General features: G+C 41.6%; 2 protein-coding genes across 6 annotated transcripts; one reads left to right on the forward strand and one right to left on the reverse strand.

The window, feature by feature from the left end:
- Nucleotides 1-200: 200 nt before the first annotated feature.
- LOC102394784 (centrin-4) lies at nucleotides 201-4,358 on the reverse strand. 3 transcript variants are annotated; one of them, XM_025268031.3, is made up of 6 exons: nucleotides 4,190-4,358; nucleotides 3,352-3,491; nucleotides 2,904-3,044; nucleotides 1,631-1,759; nucleotides 903-1,040; nucleotides 201-718 (listed from the first exon to the last, which is right to left on the reverse strand). In XM_025268031.3, the coding sequence occupies exons 2-6, from the start codon at nucleotides 3,412-3,414 to the stop codon at nucleotides 629-631; spliced, it is 561 nt and encodes a 186-aa protein (XP_025123816.1). In that variant the 5' UTR covers nucleotides 3,415-3,491; nucleotides 4,190-4,358; the 3' UTR covers nucleotides 201-628. The 3 variants fall into 3 exon arrangements, with proteins under 3 accessions (XP_025123816.1, XP_044786342.1, XP_006079011.1); XM_044930407.2 differs by lacking the exon at nucleotides 2,904-3,044 and having other exon boundaries at nucleotides 4,190-4,355; XM_006078949.4 differs by lacking the exon at nucleotides 3,352-3,491 and having other exon boundaries at nucleotides 4,190-4,346.
- Nucleotides 4,359-4,484: 126 nt separating this feature from the next.
- Nucleotides 4,485-17,048, forward strand: BBS12 (Bardet-Biedl syndrome 12). Of its 3 annotated transcripts, none has more exons than XM_044930405.2 (4): nucleotides 4,485-4,650; nucleotides 12,760-12,822; nucleotides 13,905-13,983; nucleotides 14,860-17,048. In XM_044930405.2, exons 3-4 carry the CDS (start codon nucleotides 13,922-13,924, stop codon nucleotides 16,973-16,975), a joined length of 2,178 nt encoding a protein of 725 aa, XP_044786340.2. In that variant the 5' UTR covers nucleotides 4,485-4,650; nucleotides 12,760-12,822; nucleotides 13,905-13,921; the 3' UTR covers nucleotides 16,976-17,048. The 3 variants fall into 3 exon arrangements, with proteins under 3 accessions (XP_044786340.2, XP_025123810.2, XP_006079001.2); XM_025268025.3 differs by having other exon boundaries at nucleotides 4,486-4,650; nucleotides 14,833-17,048; XM_006078939.4 differs by lacking the exon at nucleotides 13,905-13,983 and having other exon boundaries at nucleotides 4,486-4,650; nucleotides 14,833-17,048.
- The last annotated feature ends 7,124 nt before the right edge of the window (nucleotides 17,049-24,172 follow it).

Raw genomic sequence — 24,172 nt, forward strand, 5'->3', positions numbered from 1 at the left:
GACCTTTAGTTTTCTCATATGTAGTAGGATGGAGTTAATACTGTATGTGTGTTTAGTACTGCTTCTACATAATAACTGAGACAACATAAGTAAAATCTCTAGCACCTGTCCTAGGGACACAGCTATTAAAGAAATGTGTAGGAAAATCTGGATGATGTAAGTGCTGCTTTAAATTTCTTTATAAGAAAATTAGCAAATAATGAAGCTGCCAGACAGTTTTATTTAAGACTTTACATATCTGAATAATCAGTTAAAAAGCAAATGTTCATTTTTAGAGTTGCACAAAAGGAAAATAATAGGGAAAGTAATGGCTGGATTGCCAAATTCATATGATGTGGGGCCAATTTCCATAAATTAAAAAAAATCTAAGTTTTAGAACCTGGAGCTCTAAAAACAGCACTTGTAATTAATACTGTTCTTCAGATTCATAGTTTAAGGAAGTCACTATATTTTATTTCTTGATGTTATAGATTTAACAACATACTGGTAGCAACATGTAACTTCTCACATGGATTAGACATCAAGAGTTTGTGTATATAAACACTGAAAATGAATACATTCAGCTATTATGGAACTTACAACAAATACAAACTTGTTAACAACTTTCCAGAAGGCACAAAAGACAGCATTAATAAAGAGTGGTCTTTTGCATCATTTTCAAAAATTCTTCCTTGTTTATTTCTCCATCCCCATCATGATCAGCCTCATCAAGCATTTCCTGTAAAATGAAAGGTAAATAGGATACGTGAAATCTACTAAAAAGGGATGATATAAATGAACATTCAAATACACACTCAAAACCAAATTTTAAATTTATTAATATAACCAAAGTAAGAATATAACTAAAAATTATATAAATTGTATAATTATAAATTATAATTATACAAATAAGTGAAATTTACCTGAAGTTCATCATCTGTTAAATTTTCCCCTAGTTCCTTAGCAACCCTCTTGATATTGTTCAGTGATATACTTCCTGTATCATCATCATCAAATAATTTGAAAGCCTTCAGTATTTCTTCTTTTTCATCCTTTTCACTCTTTAAAAACAGAAACAACTAAATGTCATTAGTCTTTCATTTATTTATCAGTCTAGATGCATAGGTCTTTGAGGTCTAGAACAGAAATATAGCAGGTAGGCTGAGCTTTATTTACTGCTCTTCTGACTTTTGGCAATTATGCCAGAGCATTCACATCTGCCCTCAAGGTACTGAAACTCAGGGTTTATTTAAGTGGAAGAGCCACAGAGTGACAAAGAGAATCTATCTCTTATTGACCTCAGGTAACTGAGATCCCTTATCAAATATGTAAGCTCCAAGACAATACGGATGTTGTCTCATTCAGTGCTCTCTAGGATTATGTCTGAGAAAAAGAGGCAATAAATTGCTGATTTCAAGGCTTCAAAATTCTGGCCCCATTCTCTCTATCCTTATTATTTCCTAACAAAAATCCTCTTCTCACACTGGACAGTCTTCATTACTACCCTGAAAATGTCTTTAATCTTGTTATGCCTATCTGTCTAAATCCTACCCATCTTTAAAGATGGTTATATTTTCTTCTGATTGCTCCAGCCAAAAAATGTAGAAGGCTATTGCTTGTATTTCACTGAAAAACAAAATCACTACCATACCATTTTTACACTCATTATGGCAAAAAATTCTTCAAAACTAATGGTGCCAATTCCTTTTTTGTCAGTTTCAGCTATCATCTTTTTAATTTCTTCTTTCTTAGGCTCAAATCCTAAGGCGCGCATTGCAATCTGAAATAGAAAGTAGATAAGTTATAATAGGCCACAGTCTCATTCCTAGCTCTTAAATTACCTGTTAATTACTACAGTCTCTCTTTTTTACTCTGGACTAGCTTAAACCTCGGTGAAGGCAATGGCACCCCACTCCAGTACTCTTGCTTGGAAAATCCCATGGACGGAGGAGCCTGGTGGGCTGCAGTCCATGGGGTCGCTAAGAGTCAGACACGACTGAGCGACTTCACTTTCACTTTTCACTTTCATGCATTGGAGAAGGAAATGGCAGCCCACTCCAGTGCTCTTGCCTGGAGAATCCCAGGGACGGGGGAGCCTGGTGGGCTGCTGTCTATGGGGTCGGACAGAGTCGGACACGACTGAAGTGACTTAGCAGCAGCAGCTTAAAACTTGGAGAAGGCAATGGCACCCCACTCCAGTACTCTTGCCTGGAAAATCCCATGGATGGAGGAGCCTGGTGGGCTGCAGTCCATGGGGTCGCGAAGAGCTGGACACGACTGAGCGCCTTCACTTTCACTTTTCACTTTCATGCATTGGAGAAGGAAATGGCAGCCCACTCCAGTGCTCTTGCCTGGAGAGTCCCAGGGATGGGGGAGCCTGGTGGGCTGCTGTCTATGGGGTTGGACAGAGTCAGACACGACTGAAGTGACCTAGCAGCAGCAGCTTAAACCTAGAAAGTCAGGTCAGCATGCTTAGGTTCCAATCTCATGATGGGCTTTGGCCTGTGTGCGTGAGTGCTAAGTCACTTCAGTCATGTCTAACTGTGCGACCCTATGGACTGTAGCCCGCCAGGCTCCATGGGATTCTCCAGGCCAGAGTACTGGAGTGGGTTGCCATGCCCTCCTCCAGGGGACCTTCCCAACCCACAGATCAACCTGCATCTCTTATGTCTCCTGAATTGGCAAGGAGGTTCTTTATCACTAAGGCTTTGACCTACTCATTCATAAAACAAGAGTAAAATGCTTAACAAGATACTATTTCGGTTAGTGTAGGCCAGATCTACACACTAAAGGGGTAGGTGTCTGCACTTAAGAGATTTTATATCAAGCTTTCAGAAAGCTACTGTTAATGAAAGACTTAAAGATTGCAACAAATCAATGATAAAGTTTTTCAAATGTTTCAGAATTAGAAGTAATTTCAGAACCTTCAGTTCTTTCACATCTATGGTTCCAGACCCATCAACATCGAATAAATCAAAGGCCTCTTTAATTTCTTGCTTTTGAGTTTCATTCAATTCAATTTTTGCTGCATTTTTTTTCCATTGGTCTGAACTTGGTCTGGATGCCTGTAATAAATACACATGTGGGTGAAAGATAAACTGTGTAACTGGGAGAAGTACCAGAACCAGAATTAATGAACTAAGTATAATAAACATAGTCAAGCATCCTATTCCATATAATGAACCTCAAGAATTTTCCCCTTTCCCTTTGCTAACATTTATGCTTTTAGTTATAAATATATATCTTGCTGGAAAGCCTGGTTCTTTTTTACATCTTGGGGTTTTCTTTCAACTTAGTGCCCTTTGAGAAGCAGAAAAGGCAAAGAAGACATGCCAGAATAGTATATGTTATATGGGAAAAAATTGGCCTTACTTGGTATATCCAAACAGCAGTGTTTAAGGCATATTTACTTTCATCTGTGCCTGTAAGTCTCATAATAAAATGTATGAGATATGGTTGATTGAAACATCGTATCTTTTCCCACCTTCTCACGTACTTTTCTATATTGAAGACTGGGAAATGAAAAAAAATACATTTTTCAGGTTAAAAAAATTACTCCAGGGATCTGGAGAAGAATAAAGGTTGGACCAATTATCAATATCCAGGGAAGATGGAGGTCATCTTCCTGCTATCTGCCATTTTCTGCTGCAGCCTCATTTCAGTATCATGTCTTCAGCTCTGGGATAAGAGGCAGTAGTATCAGAGATTCCATGTCACTGTGTATCTAGACACCAGCTTCACATATCTTAAGAGCTGGTCGTGGAAGCAGCGCATTCTTCATGCCTGGACGGCAGCTACACTGGTCTGGTCTTCAGTAGTTCCAATGGCAGAGGTCGTAGCTTCCCCGGCCAGTTTTTTCAGGGTTCTGGATGTCTTTCCTAGAGGGGCCCATATCCTTCAACAGTTTTAAAGCCTCTTATTCTCTGTATTCAACTCGTTTCTGGCTAGCGAGTGGTTCCTGTCTGCAACGCCATTGGTAAAACGGTTGCTGGGGTTGAAGAGAGGAAAAAATAAACTGGAGAACCGCTCTTCCGTCCCTAGAGCCACGGACACTGCGCTTCTATTGGGCGACGAATGGAGGGGTTACTAATGACACTCGAGGATAATGAAAGGAGGCGAATAATACATTTCAAAAACCAAACAGAACTTCCTTATTTCAGGGAGAAACTTCAGCCTCAGCCCCAGTAAGAAGTTGCACTTTCGCACTCACCATGTCTCCAACCGGCGCCCCCGGCCGGAACCTCCTAGCTTTACCCGCCAGCCGAGTTGCCCAACAGCAGCTCACCGCCAGCAAACCGTTGCTAAGGCCGCTCTCGCCGATCTCTCCTGCAGCCCCGCCTAGCCAGGCTTTTTTCCCCACTGACTGACAGCTGTTTCACCCAATAGTCAGAAAAGAAGACCCTCGAGGCCCGCCCCCTCTCTCTAGTCTCTACCAGTAGCGTAATGGTCTGCCTTTACCCGCCTACCGTTAAGGGGAACTTTCCGTCTGGTATCTTAGCAACCAAAACTACCAGCCCATCCAGCTCGCCGCGCGCTTGCGCAAAACACGAGGCATAAGGGAAGGTTCTTTACCCTGGCGTTTTGGCTTTCCAGTGTCAGCAGAACGTCGGGGAGCGTCTCGTAGGGATGGAGACGAAAGCGAGATTAGTAGCAAAGTGTTTCTACCAAATGGTAAGTCTTTGGTGGAGACGTGAGGGAGCTCTTGTTTCTTTTTCTGACCCTTTGGGCCTGGAGGAAAGGATGAGGCTCTAGAGCCTGGTAAATTGGTCCAGGCTTAGGTTTATCATCCGGCCAGATTACCAGAGTCGAAGGGGACTGCCCTTTGCTTGCGCCGCTAGACGTCCCTCAGCCTCCACAGTGTGCGGGCCTTGACTTTTTTAACCGCTTCCCTCCTCCGTGGTTTGCCGGGATTCTGGCCTAGTTGGCAACATTTCTTTACAGGAGAGGCGTGCTGTGTGCCTGGGCCCTTGGCATTCACATGAAAACTCCCGGCATAGGAAAGAGTTTTTACTTGTGTTGTAGCGTTTCTTTGCACGTTGGACCCACGCATAATCGCTATCAGCCTTTTCTACCGCCCCTCCCCCCACCGCCAACACACACACACACACACACACACACACACACACACCCCCCCACCACCACCACATTATCACCTTCAACTGTTCCATTGGGAAGATTATTCCTTTTTGCCAAATTTGGCTGATTTTCCAACCATTTCCAGCGGAGATCCTCACTTGAGTCCAGCGTAGGTAGCCTGATAATCCATTTGACTCATTAACCGTCGAGATTTAGATGTCCAAAGCAAATTCTTGTCCAGAGGGCCAGACTTACTGGTTCAGCCCAGGTCTGAATCTAGTCAGGGGCCAGCTTAAGTTTGGGGAGTAGGAATGAAGAGGTGATAGTCTATTAAAACTTCTAACGCTTAATTGCTTACACGCCTGGACTCTATACCTCCTGCAGTGCCTTCTCTAGAGTAACTTCTAAAAATCATACTGGATTCTCCAACACTGGATTCAGGAAGAATTAACTTTTGCATAGGGTTTTCCCTTTATCTCCCTTATCTTCTTGAAGAAATCAAATTGCCAACATCTGCTGGATCATGGAAAAAGCAAGAGAGTTCCAGAAAAACATCTATTTCTGCTTTATTGACTATGCCAAAGCCTTTGACTGTGTGGATCACAATCAACTGTGGAAAATTCTGAAAGAGATGGGAATACCAGACCACCTGATCTGCCTCTTGAGAAATTTGTATGCAGGTCAGGAAGCAACAGTTAGAACTGGACATGGAACAACAGACTGGTTCCAAATAGGAAAAGGAGTACGTCAAGGCTGTATATTGTCACCCTGCTTATTTAACTTCTATGCAGAGTACATCATGAGAAACGCTGGACTGGAAGAAGCACAAGCTGGAATCAAGATTGCCGGGAGAAATATCAGTAACCTCAGATATGCAGATGACACCACCCTTATGGCAGAAAGTGAAGAGGAACTCAAAAGCCTCTTGATGAAAGTGAAAGTGGAGAGTGAAAAAGTTGGCTTAAAGCTCAACATTCAGAAAATGAAGATCATGGCATCCGGTCCCATCACTTCATGGGAAATAGATGGGGAAACAGTGGAAACAGTGTCAGACTTTATTTTTCTGGGCTCCAAAATCACTGCAGATGGTGACTGCAGCCATGAAATTAAAAGACGCTTACTCCTTGGAAGGAAAGTTATGACCAACCTAGATAGCATATTCAAAAGCAGAGACATTACTTTGCCAACAAAGGTCCATCTAGTCAAGGCTATGGTTTTTCCAGTGGTCGTGTATGGATGTGAGAGTTGGACTGTGAAGAAGGCTGAGCGCCGAAGAATTGATGCTTTTGAAGTGTGGTGTTGGAGAAGACTCTTGAGAGTCCTTTGGAGATCCAACCAGTCCATTCTGAAGGAGATCAGCCCTGGGATTTCTTTGGAAGGAATGATGCTAAAGCTGAAACTCTAGTACTTTGGCCACCTCATGTGAAGAGTTGACTCACTGGAAAAGACTCTGATGCTGGGAGGGATTGGGGGCTGGAGGAGAAGGGGACGACAGAGGATGAGATGGCGGGATGGCATCACTGACTCGATGGCTGTGAGTCTGAGTGAACTCTGGGAGTTGGTGATGGACAGGGAGGCCTGGTGTGCTGCGATTCATGGGGTTGCAAAGAGTCAGACACGACTGAGCGACTGAACTTAACTGAAGGAAAGAAAAATGTGCAAAGTATATTCTTGAAGTAGTCTCCCAAATCACTTCTCCTATTTCAGTAAGTAGAAACATGGCACGTTTTCCAAAGCCAACATCTTGTTTTGTTTACATTATATCCCAGGCACCTTACAAGCATTGTAATCATTGACTGGAAAAAAAAAACAACTCATTAGGATTCTGGAAAATAGGTGAGCTGTTCTAATATTAGAAGTGATTTTTATGTGTAAAGTTACCCCAGTGGAAATTAAAATGATGCAAATTCAAGATAGTTTGTGAATCAAGGAAAATGTTCAGTCACTTAATTATACTATATATGGATTTTTCAGGCCATTAATCTCACTGAGAAAGTTGCTCTTGATTGGTTTCAAGGACATACAGTTCATCTTTACAACTAGTATTAAAGGGATTTCTGAAATCAGAAATGAATAATGACCAAGTAGAAACAATTCAAATTTTTAGACTTTGCTGGATCAAGTTGGATCTCTTGGCAGTTTAAAGACTGAGTAATGTGTTAACCTGTTTTTGCCTCATTTTTTAATTTAGGCTTTTATATTTGGGATATTAACTTATAGTGAAAATGATTTTTCAATTATGGGTATAGATTGCAAGGTTTCTAGGTCTTAGGAAGTACTCGGCATTGAAAAATAGCTGTTACTAATCTAATTTTACTCTAGAACATTAATAATATTAATCTAGAAAAAATATTAAACCCATATAACTCTTAAATATACTAAATTTATTTAATGCTTTCTGTGTATCACATACTATGCCATTTATTGGGTGAGTTTGAAAGAAACTGAGTGTAAAGTATAAAGATGAATGAAGACAGGGAACCTACAGAGTAGTGGGGGAGAAAGGCACAGACATAAACACACGATTTTTAATTTAGGATGCTAAGTGCCTTAGTAGATGTATATAGAAAGTACTTTGGCAGCCAAAGAAGGAGGTACTACTACTCCTTGAGCAATTGGAAGAAGCTGTACCAAAAAGTGAGGCATTTGCCTTAGGTCGTGAAAGATGTATAGCATTTGCCAAGGTGAAGAAAGGGTAGGATATTCAGAGTAGAGGATAATATGTGCAAAAATGAATGTACGTGTGTGTTGTAGTGTGGTGAGATCATGGGGTTTATAAGGAAAGGTGGAAGAGATTAGTCTTAAAAATTAGCTGGAAGTCAGATATACCAAGCTAGGCATAAAGATTCTTTTTTCTAAGATAAATGTTTTTAGGCAGTGGAATGATCTGATTAGGTTTGTGTTTTTCAAAGCTATTTCTGACAACCATGTAAAGGAGGAACATTTTGGAAGCAGTTAAAGGGCCTCAACTAAGTGCCAAATAAGAATTATGTTGACTCTAAGGGTGGCTGAACCTTAAATTTATGGTTGAGGAATGCTGAGAATGGCATCTGTTTAATCTTGTTTCACTTCTGTACTCAAGTATGAGATAATAAATGTGGTGAAAACTGTTCATTTATTCACCTATCAGATAGTTATTGAGTACTTGTAATATGTCAGACAGTGTTCTCAGTATATCGGGTACATGACTGACTAAAACTGCCCTCCTAGAAATTATTTTCCAAGAGAGGGACATAGTCAATAGATAGTAAATTAAATAAGTATACTGTACTATTTTATAAGGTGATAGGCCTGGCCACACGACTGGAAAAGGTCAGTTTTCATTCCAATCCCAAAGAAAGGCAATGCCAAAGAATGCTCAAACTACCGCACAATTGCACTCGTCTCACACGCTAGTAAAGTAATGCTCAAAATTCTCCAAGCCAGGCTTCAGCAATACGTGAACCTTGAACTTCCAGATGTTCAAGCTGGTTTTAGAAAAGGCAGAGGAACCAGAGACCAAAAACATCCGTTGGATCATGGAAAAAGGAAGAGAGTTCCAGAAAAAACACCTATTTCTGCTGTATTGACTATGCCAAAGCCTTTGACTGTGTGGATCACAATAAACTGTGGAAAATTCTGAAAGAGATGGGAATACCAGACGACCTGACCTGTCTCTTGAGAAATTTGTATGCAGGTCAGGAAGCAACAGTTAGAACTGGACATGGAACAACAGACTGGTTCCAAATAGGAAAAGGAGTACGTCAAGGCTGTATATTGTCACCCTGCTTATTTAACTTCTATGCAGAGTACATCATGAGAAACAGTGGGCTAGAAGAAACACAAGCTGGAATCAAGATTGCTGGGAGAAATATCAATAACCTCAGATATGCAAATGATACCACCCTTATGGCAGAAAGTGAAGAGGAACTAAAAAGCCTCTTGATGAAAGTGAAAGTGGAGAGTGAAAAAGTTGGCTTAAAACTCAACATTCAGAAAACGAAGATCATGGCATCCGGTCCCATTACTTCATGGGAAATAGATGGGGAAACAGTGGAAACAGTGTCAGACTTTATTTTTCTGGGCTCCAAAATCACTGCAGATGGTGACTGCAGCCATGAAATTAAAAGACCCTTACTCTTTGGAAGGAAAGTTATGACCAACCTAGATAGCATATTCCAAAGCAGAGACATTACTTTGTCTACAAAGGTCCGTCTAGTCAAGGCTATGGTTTTCCCAGTGCTCGTGTATGGATGTGAAAGTTGGACAGTGAAGAAAGCTGAGCGCCAAAGAATTGATGCTTTTGAACTGTGGTGTTGGAGAAGACTCTTGAGAGTCTCTTGGACTGCAAGGAGATCTAACCAGTCCATTCTGAAGGAGATCAGCCCTGGGATTTCTTTGGAAGGACTGATGCTAAAGCTGAAACTCCAATACTTTGGCTTATACAAAGAGTTGACTTATTGGAAAAGACTCTGATGCTGGGAGGGATTGGGATCAGGAGGAGAAGGAGATGACAGAGGATGAGATGGCTGGATGGCATCACCAACTCGATGGACATGAGTTTGGGTGAATTCCGGGAGTTGGTGATGGACAGGGAGGCCTGTAATTCATGGAGTCATAAATAGTCAGACATGACTGAGTGACTGAACTGAAGTGAACTGAATGTTATGGGGAAAAAATTAGAGCAGATAAAGGGAGTCCCAGAGAAGGCAATATGGCACCCCACTCCAGTACTCTTGCCTAGAAAATCCCATGGACGGAGGAGCCTGGAAGGCTGCAGTCCATGGGGTCGCTGAGGGTCAGACACGACTGAGCGACTTCACTTTGACTTTTCACTTTCATGCATTAGAGAAGGAAATGGCAACCCACTCCAGTGTTCTTACCTGGAGAATCCCAGGGACGGGGGAGCCTGGTGGGCTGCCATCTATGGGGTCGCACAGAGTCGGACACAACTGAAGTGACTTAGCAAAGGGAGTCCAGAATGTAGGGATTTCCATAAGGGAAAAGAGGAGTTTGCATTGTTAAATAGGGTATTCAGGATAGATCTTGTTGAAAGGGGGATATTTGCATAAATATAAAGGAGGTGAGACCATAGATTTCTTGGAGAGGAGCATCCCAGAAAGAGGGAAGAAGCAGAACAGAAACACTAAGGTAGGAGGCATGCCTTACATGATCCAGGAACAGAAAGGAGGCCAGAGCAGAATGATCAAGGGATAGAGTAGTAGGAGACAGAGAGGTAAAGGGGAGAAGTACAGATTCTTAGCATGCTGTAAGGACTTTGACTTTCACTTTCACTTGAGTAAAATGGGAAGGCTTTGCAGAATTCTAAACAGAGGAGTGAAAGGATTTCAAATTATTTTTATAAGGGACTCCTGTAACAGGTATAAAAGCTTTATTTTCCAGGTTGGAGATTTTAAACAGTGGAGTGAAATAATTAGACTGTATTGGGAGTGAATTAAAGTGAGTGAAGTCGCTCAGTCATGTCTGACTCTTTGTGACCCCATGGACTGTAGCCTACCAGGCGCCTCTGTCCATGGGATTTTCCAGACAGGAATACTGAAGTGGGTTGCCATTTCCTTCTCCAGGAGATCTTCCCGTCCCAGGGATTGAACCCGGGTCTCGCACATTGTATGGATTGGAGCTAGGCAAACTCTTGATTTTGTAGCTGATCATACCTTTTCAGAAGACATTAATTTTTTTAAAATCCAACTCCTGAAAAGCTTTGCATGTCTTAGTGTTCTAAACCAAGTACTTTAGTTGTTGTTGTTGTTCATTCACTAAGTCATGTCCAACTCTTTGTGACCCCATGGACTGTAACCCGCCAGGCTTCTCTGTCCATGGAATTTCCCAGGCAAGAATATTGGAGTGGGTTGCCATTTCTGATTCATAAAGAGTCAAACACAACTGAGCACAGCATGGTTACAGTCAGTGACATTCTGTGACTTAAACATAGTATAGAGTGACTTCCCTGGTGGTCTTGTGACTAAGACTCTGAGCTCCCAATGCAGGGGGTCTGGGTTCGATCCCTCATTAGGGAACTGTGCTGTAACTAAGAATTCTTGTGCTCCAACTAAAGATCCCACATGCCCAGAGCCAAATAAACAAGCACAGTATAGAAAGCATAGTCCAGAAACCATAAACAGAGACACAGACACCTGAGAGGAAAAAAAAAAGGCCTATCCATGTTAAGGGTATGAACAAGGCTTGGAAGAAAGCATAAAAGCTTTGAAGTGGGAAGTACAGTGGAAGATTCTACAAAAGAGAGTGAGTTACTATCATGCTGGGTAGAGGGGCCCCCAGAAAGCAGTATTGTAGAGTAGTTAATAACTTGGGACTTAGGCATTAGACAAACATGGATTTTAGTTCTTAACCTTTCTCTTACTAGCTGTAAAATTTTATATATTATTTATTATTCATTTTGTACATAATTAAAATAGATTAATGGTAGTGTAGATATGTCTGTTAATTACAGTACAGTAAAAGGTTAATCATATTGTTGTTGTGAAGACTACATTCTGTGATGCAGGTAAACTGCCTTCTACTTAGTAAGCTCCCAAAATGTGTTAGAAATGAAAAACAAAAGCAAAAGGCAAGTTTTGGCTTTTCAAGCTTATCTTTTCAACAAATTTTTCTGAAGCAACCAGCGTGAAAGGGAAGCAGAGATTGGCGTTGTGCTGGCAAAGCCAAGGACCTCTGGGAAGAGCCAGAGGCTGGAAGAGGCACAGAGGATTCTTCCCTAGAGCCTTCGAAAGGAGTGTGGCCCTGCAGATACCTTAATTTCAGACCTCTAGGCTCCAGAACCATGAGATAGTAAATATGTGTAGTTGTTAAGCCACCCATTTGTGGGTAATTTGGTAAAGTAGACCTAGAAAACTAATAGAGCAAGAGTGTGGAGAAATTTAAAGGCCTGTACATTACTGGTAGGAAAGTGAAATGGTTTGGCTGCTACAGAAAAGTTTGGCAGTTCCACAGAAACATACGGAATTACCAGATGTCCACTCCCAGGTGTGTACCTACACCAAAGAATTGAAAACAGATACTCAAACACTTGCACACAGATGTTTTAGTATCACTTTTCACAATAATCCAAAAGTAGAAGCAATCCAAATGCCCATGAATGGATAAACAAAATGATAGCCACTGACCTACATACATAAAAAGGAATGGAATACTGGCACATGCTCAGTGCGGATGAACTTCAGAAGCATGATGCTAAGTGAAAGAAACCAGACACAAAGGGTCCCTTGTTATATGATTCTGTTTATATGAAATATCCAGAATAAGTAAGTCTGTAGAGGTAAGAAAGCAGGTTGGTGGCTGGTGCGGCTGAGAGTACAGGGAGGGACTACTTAACACCGCAGGGTTTTCTCTTGGGGGATGATGGAAATGTTTTGGAACAAGATAAAGGTAGTGATTGTACAACACTATGAATGTTCAAAGTGCCGCTGAAATGCGTACTTTAAAATGGCTAAGTTTATGTTCGATGAATTTTTTATAAATTTCAATAAATTTATAAATTTTCATAAAGCTTTTAGAAGAAATATGAAATATCCTTTGTACTCAGGGGTAAATGAAACTTTTAAAAATAGAACCTAATAACAATAAAAAAAAATGGATTACAAAAATAGATTGCCAGGCAGTATTAAGGGCCACTTATCAGTTTGAAGTCATGAACTTAAAATGACACCAGTCAGCGTGGTTGTTTGTTTCTCTGTTTATTTTCAGCTGCCTCAATGTAAGCATGGAGTAGACAGAGTTGGATTTCATCAAGCTTAGTGGTTTTGCAAGGTGAGTAAGATGAACCAAACGAAAGACAAGGGCTTTGAGGGAGAATATACTAGAGAGTGATTGTAATAACTGGCAAATGGGAATTTAAACTGGATAAGTAGAGAATTGATACATGGGTTTGTTGTTCATTCTCTAAGTCGTGTCCTACTCTTTGTCTGACCCCATGGACTGCAACACACCAGGTTTCCCTGTCCTTCACAATCTCCCGGAGTTTGTGCAGATTCATATCCATTGAGTCAGTGATGCCACCTAACCATCTCTTCCTCTGCTGCCCCTTCTCCTCTTGCCTTCAGTCTTCCCTGTCTGGGGTAAAGGACAGCAAACATATGGTAAAATCAGGGAACTGTAAGACAGGATGGGTCTCAGCATGCTGTCTAGAGACATAACTGAATATATCAATAGTTTTATTTTTATTTTACAGAATTGAAAATTTCACAGAAGAGGTTTTGAAGCCAAGTTCAAACGATTTGTTATATTAATATATTTTCCTTGGCCATACTGGCTTTTCTCCTTAGCCCTCAAAAGCCTGTAGGAAGCTGCTGTTGAGTATCAGTTATGCTGTGGCTTCCTGCTGATCCTGAGGTGTATCTGAACTGTAGTACTCTTCAGCTTCAGAGAATGCATCTCAGTAGTATAGGTAGTATAGGAACAAATTTACCAGTGTCGAGACCCGCATTAGAGGAAAAGCAAAACTCTGAGAGTTGTTTGCTTTTTGACATTTTGAATTTAAACGATTGTGATAAAAAATATATACTTAAAGAAATTAAAGGCTTAGAGTTGGAAGAGAAGTGTATGTTATCTGCAGTTTTAGCTCTAGTACTTTAAGAGCTTGTACCTCACAACTCGGGTTATTTTATTACAGATGGCTTTTCAATTAGAGGGTACTTTGTTAAAAAGTTCTTTTATTGGACTAAAGACTTCCTCTTATACCTTCCTCCTCTAATTTTAGGTGTGAATTCTGAAATATTATGTGAAAAAGTCTAATTGCTCTTGAACTTCCTTTAAAATACTACTTGCTTCCCCCACCTCATATTCTAATCAATAACCAAATCCATCCTTTCACTTCCATCCCTCTTGCACAGTTCTCATCTGGATAACCATGGCCACCCTGCCCCCAGTCTGGCACCCAGCCAATCAGTGGTCTACACTGTTACCAGACTGGTAATGTATCCAGAGCACTAATAATAATAAAGTTATTATTTTTATATTCTTTAATTTTATTTTTAATATCTTTTGCTTAATTTTATGTTATAAATATATTATTATTATTGCAAGTACTCATAAGCACTAATTATGTGCCAGGCACTATTCTAAGAACTGTCTACTCACTTAACACCTTATAATAACCCTGTGAAGTAGATTCTGTTATTATCCTCATTTTTCAGATATGAAAACAGGGCAGAGATGTTAAGAAACTTGCTGAAGGCCACACAGTTTAAGCAATAGAGACAAGTTCAAACCCAGACTTCTAGATTCAGAGTATGTGCTTTCAAACACTACATCAAGGTATTTCTTCTTCTTCTCCCCTTAAAACACTTCCATATTTTCCCATGATAAGTAGGATCAGGTTTGACACGGCGCCTACTACCTTTCATGATCCAGTCTCTTTCCTTCTATTGCTTCATCTTACTACTTGCTTTATATTCCCATGAAACTAAATTATGTGTGTTATCCCAATAAATTGTTTTTGTCACATATAGTTCATTTACTACTACTTCCTTCAGCTTGCTAATTATTTCAAATTATTCATGTCCAGCATTACGTTCTTCTGAAAGTACTGCCTCTTGCCTGCTTTATAATCCACTTCCCCCATTGAATGAAGTGTTCTTCTCCACACACCCATGCCTTTATCATTAATGCTATGTCATTGCACTGGCCATATTTAATGGAAACTACATATATCAGAAACTCCTCAAAAGCAGGAACTATATCTTATTTTCCTTTTAATAAGCATCTTTTAGAACCCTGAAGTACCCTGAATAAAGTTCCAAGTTTTAATTTTATTTGCAGATGATGATTCTTGGTGATGGATTGCAGGGTCATAAACAAAAGAAGGCACACAGGACTGCAACAACTTTCCTCATTTGCCGAAACAGGAAGAACTTTCCTAGGCCCAGTAAAATCATCCAAATTTATTATAGATGAAGAGTGCCATGAAAGTGTGTTAATTAGCTCAACAGTAAGGCTTCTTGAAAGTTTGGATTTAACCAGTGCAGTGGGACAACTTCTCAGTGAAACAATTCAGGCACAAAACAACACATACAGAACTGGAACCAGTACGCTTTTGTTTCTTGTTGGTGCATGGAGCAGTGCTGCCGAAGAATGTCTTCATTTGGGTGTCCCCATTTCATTAATAGCGTCTGTGATGTCAGAAGGCTTGAATTCATGCATTGAAGAGGTAGAATCCCTTCAAGTACCTGTCCACAGTGTATATGACCATATAGACAGCACAAAAACGTTTTCTGGACTTAGTGTCAGCTTGTACCCTTCTCTACAAATCCCTTCAGGTACTGGCTTGGTCCAGAAAGAGCATGATCTCAAAGATGTTACCTCTCAGTCACTGGCCTTCTGCAGTCTTTCTGGGAGACCTGTTAAATCAACTCAACTGTTTAGGCTTCAGGTTAAGTTTGAAGCAGATGAGAACACATCACGAACTCCTCAAACTCTGAAAAACAACCTGTTTGCAGACACCCACTGCCGAAAGTCAGTCCTGACCCACAGTAGACATTTTAGTAGGACAGATCATCATTGGATAAGCAAGCCAGGTGGATTTCTAGAACAACTTAGTGCAGCTGCTCCAAAGACTTACAGATGTAGTGATCTGGCAGAGTTGGAGGTGGGTTTGAGTCACGGAGACCCCAGCAGCATGCGGCTAGTGGACGAAGCAGTACAGCTGCAGCATCAGAATGCAGGCAGGCAACGAGGCAGCCATACCATGCTATTCCCCTTTGACATTTCAAGAATCTTCACCTGCTGCTTACCGGGCTTACCTGACACTTTGTCTTGTGTCTGTCCAGGATACATCACTGTTGTGTCAATGTCCAGTGCTACTCTGGTCAAGGAATTGCAGAATCAGCCAGTCCGTGTAGTTCTTGTTGAGGGTGACCTCACTGAGAATTACCGCCATCTGGGATTTAATAAGCCTGCAAATATTAAAACAGTGTCAGAAAGCGTGAAGGTTCAACAAGACAGCTCAGAAGAACTGTGGACAGATCATGTATTACAGGTGTTAATCAAGTTCAACGTGAACCTTGTGCTGGCACGAGGAAATGTGTCTGAACGCTTAGCTGAAAAATGCACAAATAGTAAGCGGCTGGTAATTGGATCCGTGCAAGACAGTGTGCTGCAGGCTTTCGCAGAGGCTTCGGGGGCAGTGCAGGTGGCCTACCTCACACACGTGAATGAAAACTGTGTGGGCAGTGGGGTGTCTGTGACCACGTGGAGAAGCATTCCCTCTGACACTGTAGATGGGATCAGCAGAATGGCAGTCGTGTTAAAAACAGAAGGAATTAATTTGGTTACAGTAGTGCTGACCAGCCCAGTCATTGCCCAGATGCGAACCAAAGAAGACAGGTTCTGGACTTGTGCCTCTCGTCTGTATTATGCTCTGAAAGAGCAAAAGGTCTTCCTTGGAGGTGGCGCAGTTGAAATTTTGTGTCTTACCCATCTTCAGAGTCTCGCAGGACAGTCTGTGAATAAAGGAAATCAAGACTGTTCAGGGTGGCTGCATAACACTTCCTCTTGGCTGGCCTCATCTGCAGCGCTGTATAGACCTACGGTGCTTAAATGCCTGGCAGATGGATGGCACAGGTACCTCTCAGCTCTCCTGCGTAACACTGCCGTTTGCTCATCAGACTCTGAAGCCGCCACGTCCATTCAGTGTCACCTACAAAATGCTGCAGACTCTGGCTCTCCTTCATCTTACATCTTGAATGAATATAGTAAACTTAATAGTGTAATTTTAAATTCAGGCATTTCAGATAAGCTGGAACCAATTCCAAGAGTTTATGATGTTGTTACACCAAAGATTGAGGCATGGCGCCGAGCTCTGGATTTAGTACTGTTAGTACTTCAGACAGATAATGAAATTATCACTGGACTTGCACACACAGAGAAAAGTTCACAGGAATCAGAAGGCTTTTTATTTTTGTAAAGTTATTGGCTAAGTCTTTGGAAAATTGTCTTTGGTAACATGTCATGCTAATAATAAATTTTCCAGTAGTTAAGTCTCAGTGTCTGAAATGTCAGCTTTTGCCAAGAAGATAATTGATATGTATCAATAACTATTCAGGATATGAGATTTCACCCTACTTATAATCTCACAAGTTAGCCTGTTACTTTTCATGGAATGCTACAGAATACACAAGATGGTTGGATCAGAGACAGACTTTTATTATTCACAGCAAAAGCAGTACCCAGAGTTTTGGGTTGGTCTATGTCAGGTCCCCATTTCTCTAAGTCCCACAAGAGCAACAAAAGGGCCACTGATGGAAACCAGCACACTCAGTGTGTTGTGTTATAGCAGAAGAACATTGAGCTTGGGGTCGCTACTGCTTTTATAGTCAGCAGAAACATCTTGTTCTTTGTCCAACAGTAGTTGTTTCCTCATGCCTGAAACATGTAAACACAAGCCTGAGACATGAGCTGGTTAAAGCTGGGCCGTGGCACACTGAGAATGTATGCAGTGTCACTCAGAGCCCACGGTGGAGAGCCTCCAACAACTCACTCTTCAACAATTCTCGGCCAGACTTGAATGTTCATGGCTGTTGGCTACTCTGATTACTCTGGCAAAGAGGTTACTTCGTTCTATACCAAATCCACTCAATTGGTCCCATATAGCAACTAAATTAAGGCTACCAAAATGGACTCTGAGCAGCAGGATAAAATCAGTCTGCAGTATTGACCTCAGCCATGTTTCCCAGCATCTTGAATTGAGTCAAATGGTCAATTCCAAGGAGGACCAGTAGGTTTTTTTATTAGCCAGAATGTAGTCCATAATTTGCTGTCCATAATGAGCCATGCAAGGGAGCTTTGACTGACTTGCTTATCTTTGGTGACATTGCAGAAATTACAGGAGGCTATAGATGGGCCAAAGGCAGCCCCCTTCACTAGTGGAGATAGCATTGTGGCCACACTCCCCACATATGAGCACATGTAACCACAGCAGGCCCAGGTCACTATATTTCGGGATTTGTTGTGAAACCCGATTTGAATCATATATGCCTAGTCGCTCAGTCACGTCCAGCTCTTTGTGACCTCAGGGACTGTAGCCTGCCAGGCTTCTTTGTCCATGGAATTCTCCAGACAAGAATCCTGGAGTGGGTTGCCATTCCCTTCTCCAGGGAATTCTTCCCAACCCAGGAATCAAACCCAGGTCTCCTGCGTTGCAGGGAGATTCTTTACCACCTGAGCCACCAGGGAGGGTCGCAAAAGTCAGACACGACTGAGCAACCAAGCTTGAGCAAACAGAATCACAATGAACCTGGCTTCCCTAATTTGAATTAACCATAAATTTAAGTCAGATAGGTATTGTCACCCAATAATTGCAGCCTCAGTTGTCATACATGGCAAAATCCAAGGCTCCTCAGACATTAAGAGAAGCATATGATTAGTCAGATTGAAACAAGGTTGTCCTGGTCCCTGTGTTTGTGATGTGTTCTTATCTGGGAGCTGCCGTTGGTGGCATCACGTCCTGCCTCCAGTAGTGAACAAGAGGCTTACCAAGGAGCTGAGCCTTCTTTGTGGTGGGCATGGAGACAGCATTTGTTTGTTTGACTCTCAGAGGGACTGAGTGCTATGAATCTATCCAAATGGTCTCAAAGAACTTTACTTGGCAAACAGCGTTATGAATTTTGTTTGTTTATCAGTTGGTTCTATTGGTGAATAGTTTGAGGTAGATAGTGCCATAGTCAGGAAGAAAACTGCCACAGTTAGGACCACTGAGAGAGGCTTCCAACTTGTCAACCTTGTAATATCTAAATACCACCTGTACAGTGAACATTTGAGGCATCAGTGTATACAGGCATTCACTCAGTCCCTGCCTGTCTGTGGGTTAGGATGGGGTAGGGCATGGTGGTGATTGGCAGGAAGCCTGTCTCATTTCTCTGCTTGTAGCAATACCCCGAATGGTGGAATCTTCTCGGGTACTTTATGAGCATTTAAGTTTAAGCACATAACACACTGATGCCAATTGTGTGTTTTTATAATAGTACAGTGAATGGGGCCATTGGGCCCCACCCACAGGGTCACTTTTTTCCTTTTTGCAAGATTTGCTCCAATCCTATCAGTTGACTTCAGTCACTTTTCCTCCATGGGAACATGGACCAAGAAGGTTAACACTTTCATATTAGGGGCTTTAACAGTTGCCAGGAGATGATGTGATCTCCCTGACTTGGGAGCTCAGGAAGGGGCAGAGAGAGAGGGCAGCAGGCAAGAGGGTTGGTTTTTTTTTTTTTTTCCAGCTCTTCATTTCAGTGTTAGGGCTAGCTTTTCCTTTGTTCTCTTGCCAATATCTGGAGAGTACCCAGGCTCCAGGGATCTTTCTGTTTGCCCTCTGCATGCCACCGCATCTCCTCAGTGCCCTGCGCCGTAGGTACCTTTGGCCACCCTGTGCCCAGTACCCACTTTCTTCAGGGACTGCTGGGTGGGATGTCAGTTGGCACCTGTATCTAACAGCCATAAAGTTTCAAGTTCCTTTCTTTCCCAGAGTTCCCCCATCACACTCGACTTTTTCCTTAACAGCTGCTGATATCAGCAGGGAGGTGCCAGATGTATTAAGTTTAGAGGGAGAGAAGGGCTCCATGCCAGGAAGCAGTGCTTTGTGTTTACTTTTGATTTTGATCAGCTGTGCAACTTGTGCTCAGAAAACTTTGTCTTTTTGTGTCTACTCAGTTGTATCTCTTCATTGCTGACAGCATTGCTTTCAGCTCTGGGGACCCCTTGACTTGGCAGCCGCAGCGTTTCTTCTCTTCCTTGTGCTGTGGGGCATGCTACCTTGTGGTCCTGTTCACATTCTTCCTCTTCCCACCCAAGCTGAGTGGGCGACCACCAACACACCATTTGGGTGGCTTTTTTTATTCCCACCTCTCTCACATACTTAGTTTCCAAACATTGATTTTCAGGTACAATAGGCAACCCATAGTCCCTTCCCCCTTTCCTACTTCTTGAGTGAAAACATTCACTGTTGGAGCCCAGGGAGCCATATCTCTTAACCCCGCCCACTAGGGCTCATCTTTTCCAGAGAAACATGGCGCTCTCAAGTGAAAACTGGCAAGAAGTACACAGGGTCTGGAGTTTTGCCCTGGTTACAAGCTAACAAGTTAGCCTATTAAAATTTCATGAGACACTGGCAGAAGACTCAAGACTCCTGGATCAGAGACACAGGACTTTATACAAGTAACCGGAGCTTCATGTTAGTTTATGTTGGTCCCCCACGCTCTCAAGTCCCTCAGGGGTGACATAAAGAGCCCATGATGAATGCCTGAACACACAGTAGTTTGTATTACTGGAGAGGAACACGGAGCTTAAGCAATTCATAACTTTTATAGTAAGCACAAGTAAGCCTATTTTTTGGAGAAAGATACTACATCATCATTCATGGTTGCTCACTGCAAACTCAACCTTGAGAAATGGCCTGGAAAAAGAGAGCTGCATACCTAGCAAGAACATGCAGTGGTGCCCAGAGCCCATGGCAGACTGCCTATCCCAATAAAGTCTCTTTCGCTACTTAGCCATAAATTGAACATTACAAGACCTGAATTTATGTGTGTAGTTTTGGAAATGAGTATTAGAAGAGCTCTAAGAAAATAATAGTAATTAAGTTACTGTTTACCTACCAGGTTGCAGGCACCCTTCTGAATTCTTTATAGATTGCACCAATTTGCCACTGTCACCACAGCAAAGTAACACATACTAGGTCGCTTAAACAACAAACATTTATTTTCTCACAATTCTGGAGGCTGAAAGTCTGAGATCAAGCAGTGGACAGGGCTGGTTTCTTCTGAGGCATCTCTCCTTGACTTACAGATGTTGTCTTCACATCTTCTCTCTACCTGTCTTTCTCCAGATTTCCTTTTTTGGTCAGGATACCAGTCATACAGGATTAAGGCCCACCCTAATGACCTCATGTTAACTTAGTTACCTCTTTAAGGACCGTGTCTCCAAGTACAGTCACATTCTGAAGTACTGGAGTTTGGGACTTCAGTGTGTTAATTGGCATAGGGACACAGTTCACCCTATAACTCATGTCTAGTCTCAGTCTTTGCGACATCTATTCTCTCCATTTTATGGTTGAGGAAATTAGCCTAGTAAGGTAAGAAACTTGTCCAGGGTCTCACAGATAATAGGTAATAGAGCTGAAACTTGAATTAAGGTTTTATCTGGTTCCAAAGTCTATATTTCTAAACATTAATTGTGACATGAAGCTTTTTTTTTTCCTATGACAGCAAAACGAGAAAAAAGAATGCCTGGTTTATTTACAGGATTAATTTAAATGTATTAGAAAATGTAATTTGATTATCCTCATGGTTGGGAAAACAATATCATTTTTGCTTTAGCACTTATCTTATATGTGTTAATGTGAGAACTTTGCACAGATAATCATTTCCGTTATACAGACTTTGTTCAAAGTTAGAATAATAACAATGTTGAATATTAAATGAACTGTTTTTAAAAATATATTATTTTACTTGCTATCAATACTTTTATTCTCTTTCTGTATACTATTAACACTCAGTTTTTGTTAAAATATCACGAAGATTATGAGTGCCACTAATAGTAACATAGATGTTTAAATCATATAGTAGTTTTGTTTTTTTTTTTTTGCAAATCTGATATTTGCATGTATTCATGCTATTATGAATCATCGAAAAAGCGAGATGGTTCATTCGTTGGATCATCGAAAAAGCAAGAGAGTTCCAGAAAAGCATCTACTTCTGCTTTATTGGTTATGCCAAAGCCTTTGACTGTGTGGATCACAGCAAACTATGGAAAATTCTTCAAGAGATGGGAATATCAGACCACCTTACTTGCCTCTTGAGAAATTTGTATGCAAGTCAGGAAGCAACAGGTAGAACTGGACATGGAGCAACAGACTGGTTCCAAATTGGGAAAGGAGTATGTCAAGGCTGTATATTGTCACACTGCTTATTTAACTTATATGCAGAGTACATCATGAGAAATGCCAGGCTGGATGAAGCACAAGCTGGAATAAAAAATTGCCAGGAGAAATACCAATAACCTCAGATATTCAGATGACACCACCCTTAAGGCAGAAAGCGAACAAGAACTAAAGAACCTCTTAATGAAAGTAAAAGGGTGTGAAATTTTTGGCTTACAACTCAACATTCAGAAAACTAATATCTTGGCATCTGGTCCCATCACTTCATGGCAAATAGATGGGGAAACAGTGGAAACAGTGACAGACTTTATTTTGGGGGGCTCCAAAATCACTGCAGATGGTGACTGCAGCCATGAAATAAAAAGATGCTTGTTCCTTGGAAGAAAAGTTATGACCAACCTAGACAGCACATTAAAAGCAGAGACATTACTTTGGCAACAAAGGTCCATCTAGTCAAAGCTATGGTTTTTCCAGTGGTCATGTATGGATGTGAGAGTTGGACTGTGAAGAAAGCTGAGCGCGGAAGAATTGATGCTTTTGAACTGTGGTGTTGGAGAAGACTCTTGAGAGTCCTGTGGACTTCACGGAGATCAAACCACTCAATCCTAAAGGAAATTAGTCCTGAATATTCATTGGAAGGACTGATGCTGAAGCTGAAGCCCCAATACTTTGGCCACCTGATGCAAAGAACTGACTCATTGGAAAAGACCCTGATGCTGGGAAAGATTGAAGGCAGGAGGAGATGGGGACGACAGAGGATGAGATGGTTGGATGGCATCACTGACTCAATGGACATGAGTTTGAGCAAGCTCTGGGAGTTGGTGATGGATGGGGAAGTCTGGTGTGCTGCAGTCCATGGGGTCACAAAGAGTTGGACACAACTGGGCAACTGAACTGAACTGAACATACTATTAAGTACTGAGTAGATGTTGTAATAAATACTCTCCTTTGAAACTAGAAGTCTCACTCTAAAAATATAGGTTTTGTAGGTTTGTTTTGTTTCCATATTGAAAAAAAAAAAAAAAAACCTGCATGGTACCATGTGGTTTATCAGCTGTTTTTCTAATTCTTATAATCATGAGAAATATCTTTAAATTTTAATTACTTATGGAACTTTTCTGTTTTTGCAAACTGAGGACAGTCCCTCAAATAAACATGATTCATCTAAGTAAGTGGGGTTTTCAAGAAACTCTGTCAGCAAGCAGGTATAGACATTTCTTTTAAAAAATAAATACTTATTTTTGGTTGCAGTGGGTCTCTTGCTGCACACAGGCTTTCTGTGGTTATTGTGAACAAGGGCTACTTTGTAGTTGCAGTGCGGAGGCTTCTCATTGTAGTGGCTTCTTTTGTTGCGGATCACAGGGTCTAGGGTTTGTGGACTTCAGTAGCTGTGACACATGGGCCTCAGTAGTTTTGGCTCCTGGGCTCTAGGCTGTGGGCTCAGTGGTTGTGATGTACAGGCTTAGTTGTTCCTTGGCATGTGGGACCTTCCTGGACCAGAGATTGAACCCATATCCCCTGCATTGGCAGGCAGATTCTTAACCCCTGGACCACCAGGGAAGTCCCTAGACATTTCTTAAAACACCAGAGCCGTGTTGCTGTCTTTTGGAGACCAACCTGCCTGTTGAATATTGCAGACTACAAGGAGGTTTGCAGTTACGCTACATCTACATTATAGCCCATTTTCCCAAGGATAAATAACTCCTCCTAGACCCAGGATTAACTAGTTCTTCAGAAAATTATCTTGAAAAAGTTCTTGCAACAGAATTCCTGTATATTGCGGGTGTGCCTGCCCACCCAGAGGCTGGGCAGATGCAAAATCAGCAGGAAGTGGTAAGCTGCAAAGTAAGTGCAGGGCTACCGACAGGTCACTGTGAGCTGCAGTCCCCCAAAGTGTACTTCCAAAAGGGAGGGAAATATGAGTGGAAAAATGTGTAAGCAAGTTTGAGCTAACCTGGGCATCACATTCTGCTACTGCCGCTGCTAAGTCACTTCAGTCGTGTCCGACTCTTAGCGACCCCATGGACTGCAGCCCACCAGGCTCCTCCGTCCGTGGGATTTTCCAGGCAAGAGTACTGGAGTGGATTGCCATTGCCTTCTCCAGGCGTCACATTCTAGGTGAGTGCAAAGCAACAGCAAACAACCCCAACTCTATGTGTTTATGTTGTTGACCTGAAATAAATATTTATCTTCGGCGTATATATGTAGATATATATATATGCTGGATATATC

Source organism: Bubalus bubalis, chromosome 17 (genome assembly GCF_019923935.1).
Source record: "Bubalus bubalis isolate 160015118507 breed Murrah chromosome 17, NDDB_SH_1, whole genome shotgun sequence".
Classification (NCBI taxonomy): domain Eukaryota; kingdom Metazoa; phylum Chordata; class Mammalia; order Artiodactyla; family Bovidae; genus Bubalus; species Bubalus bubalis.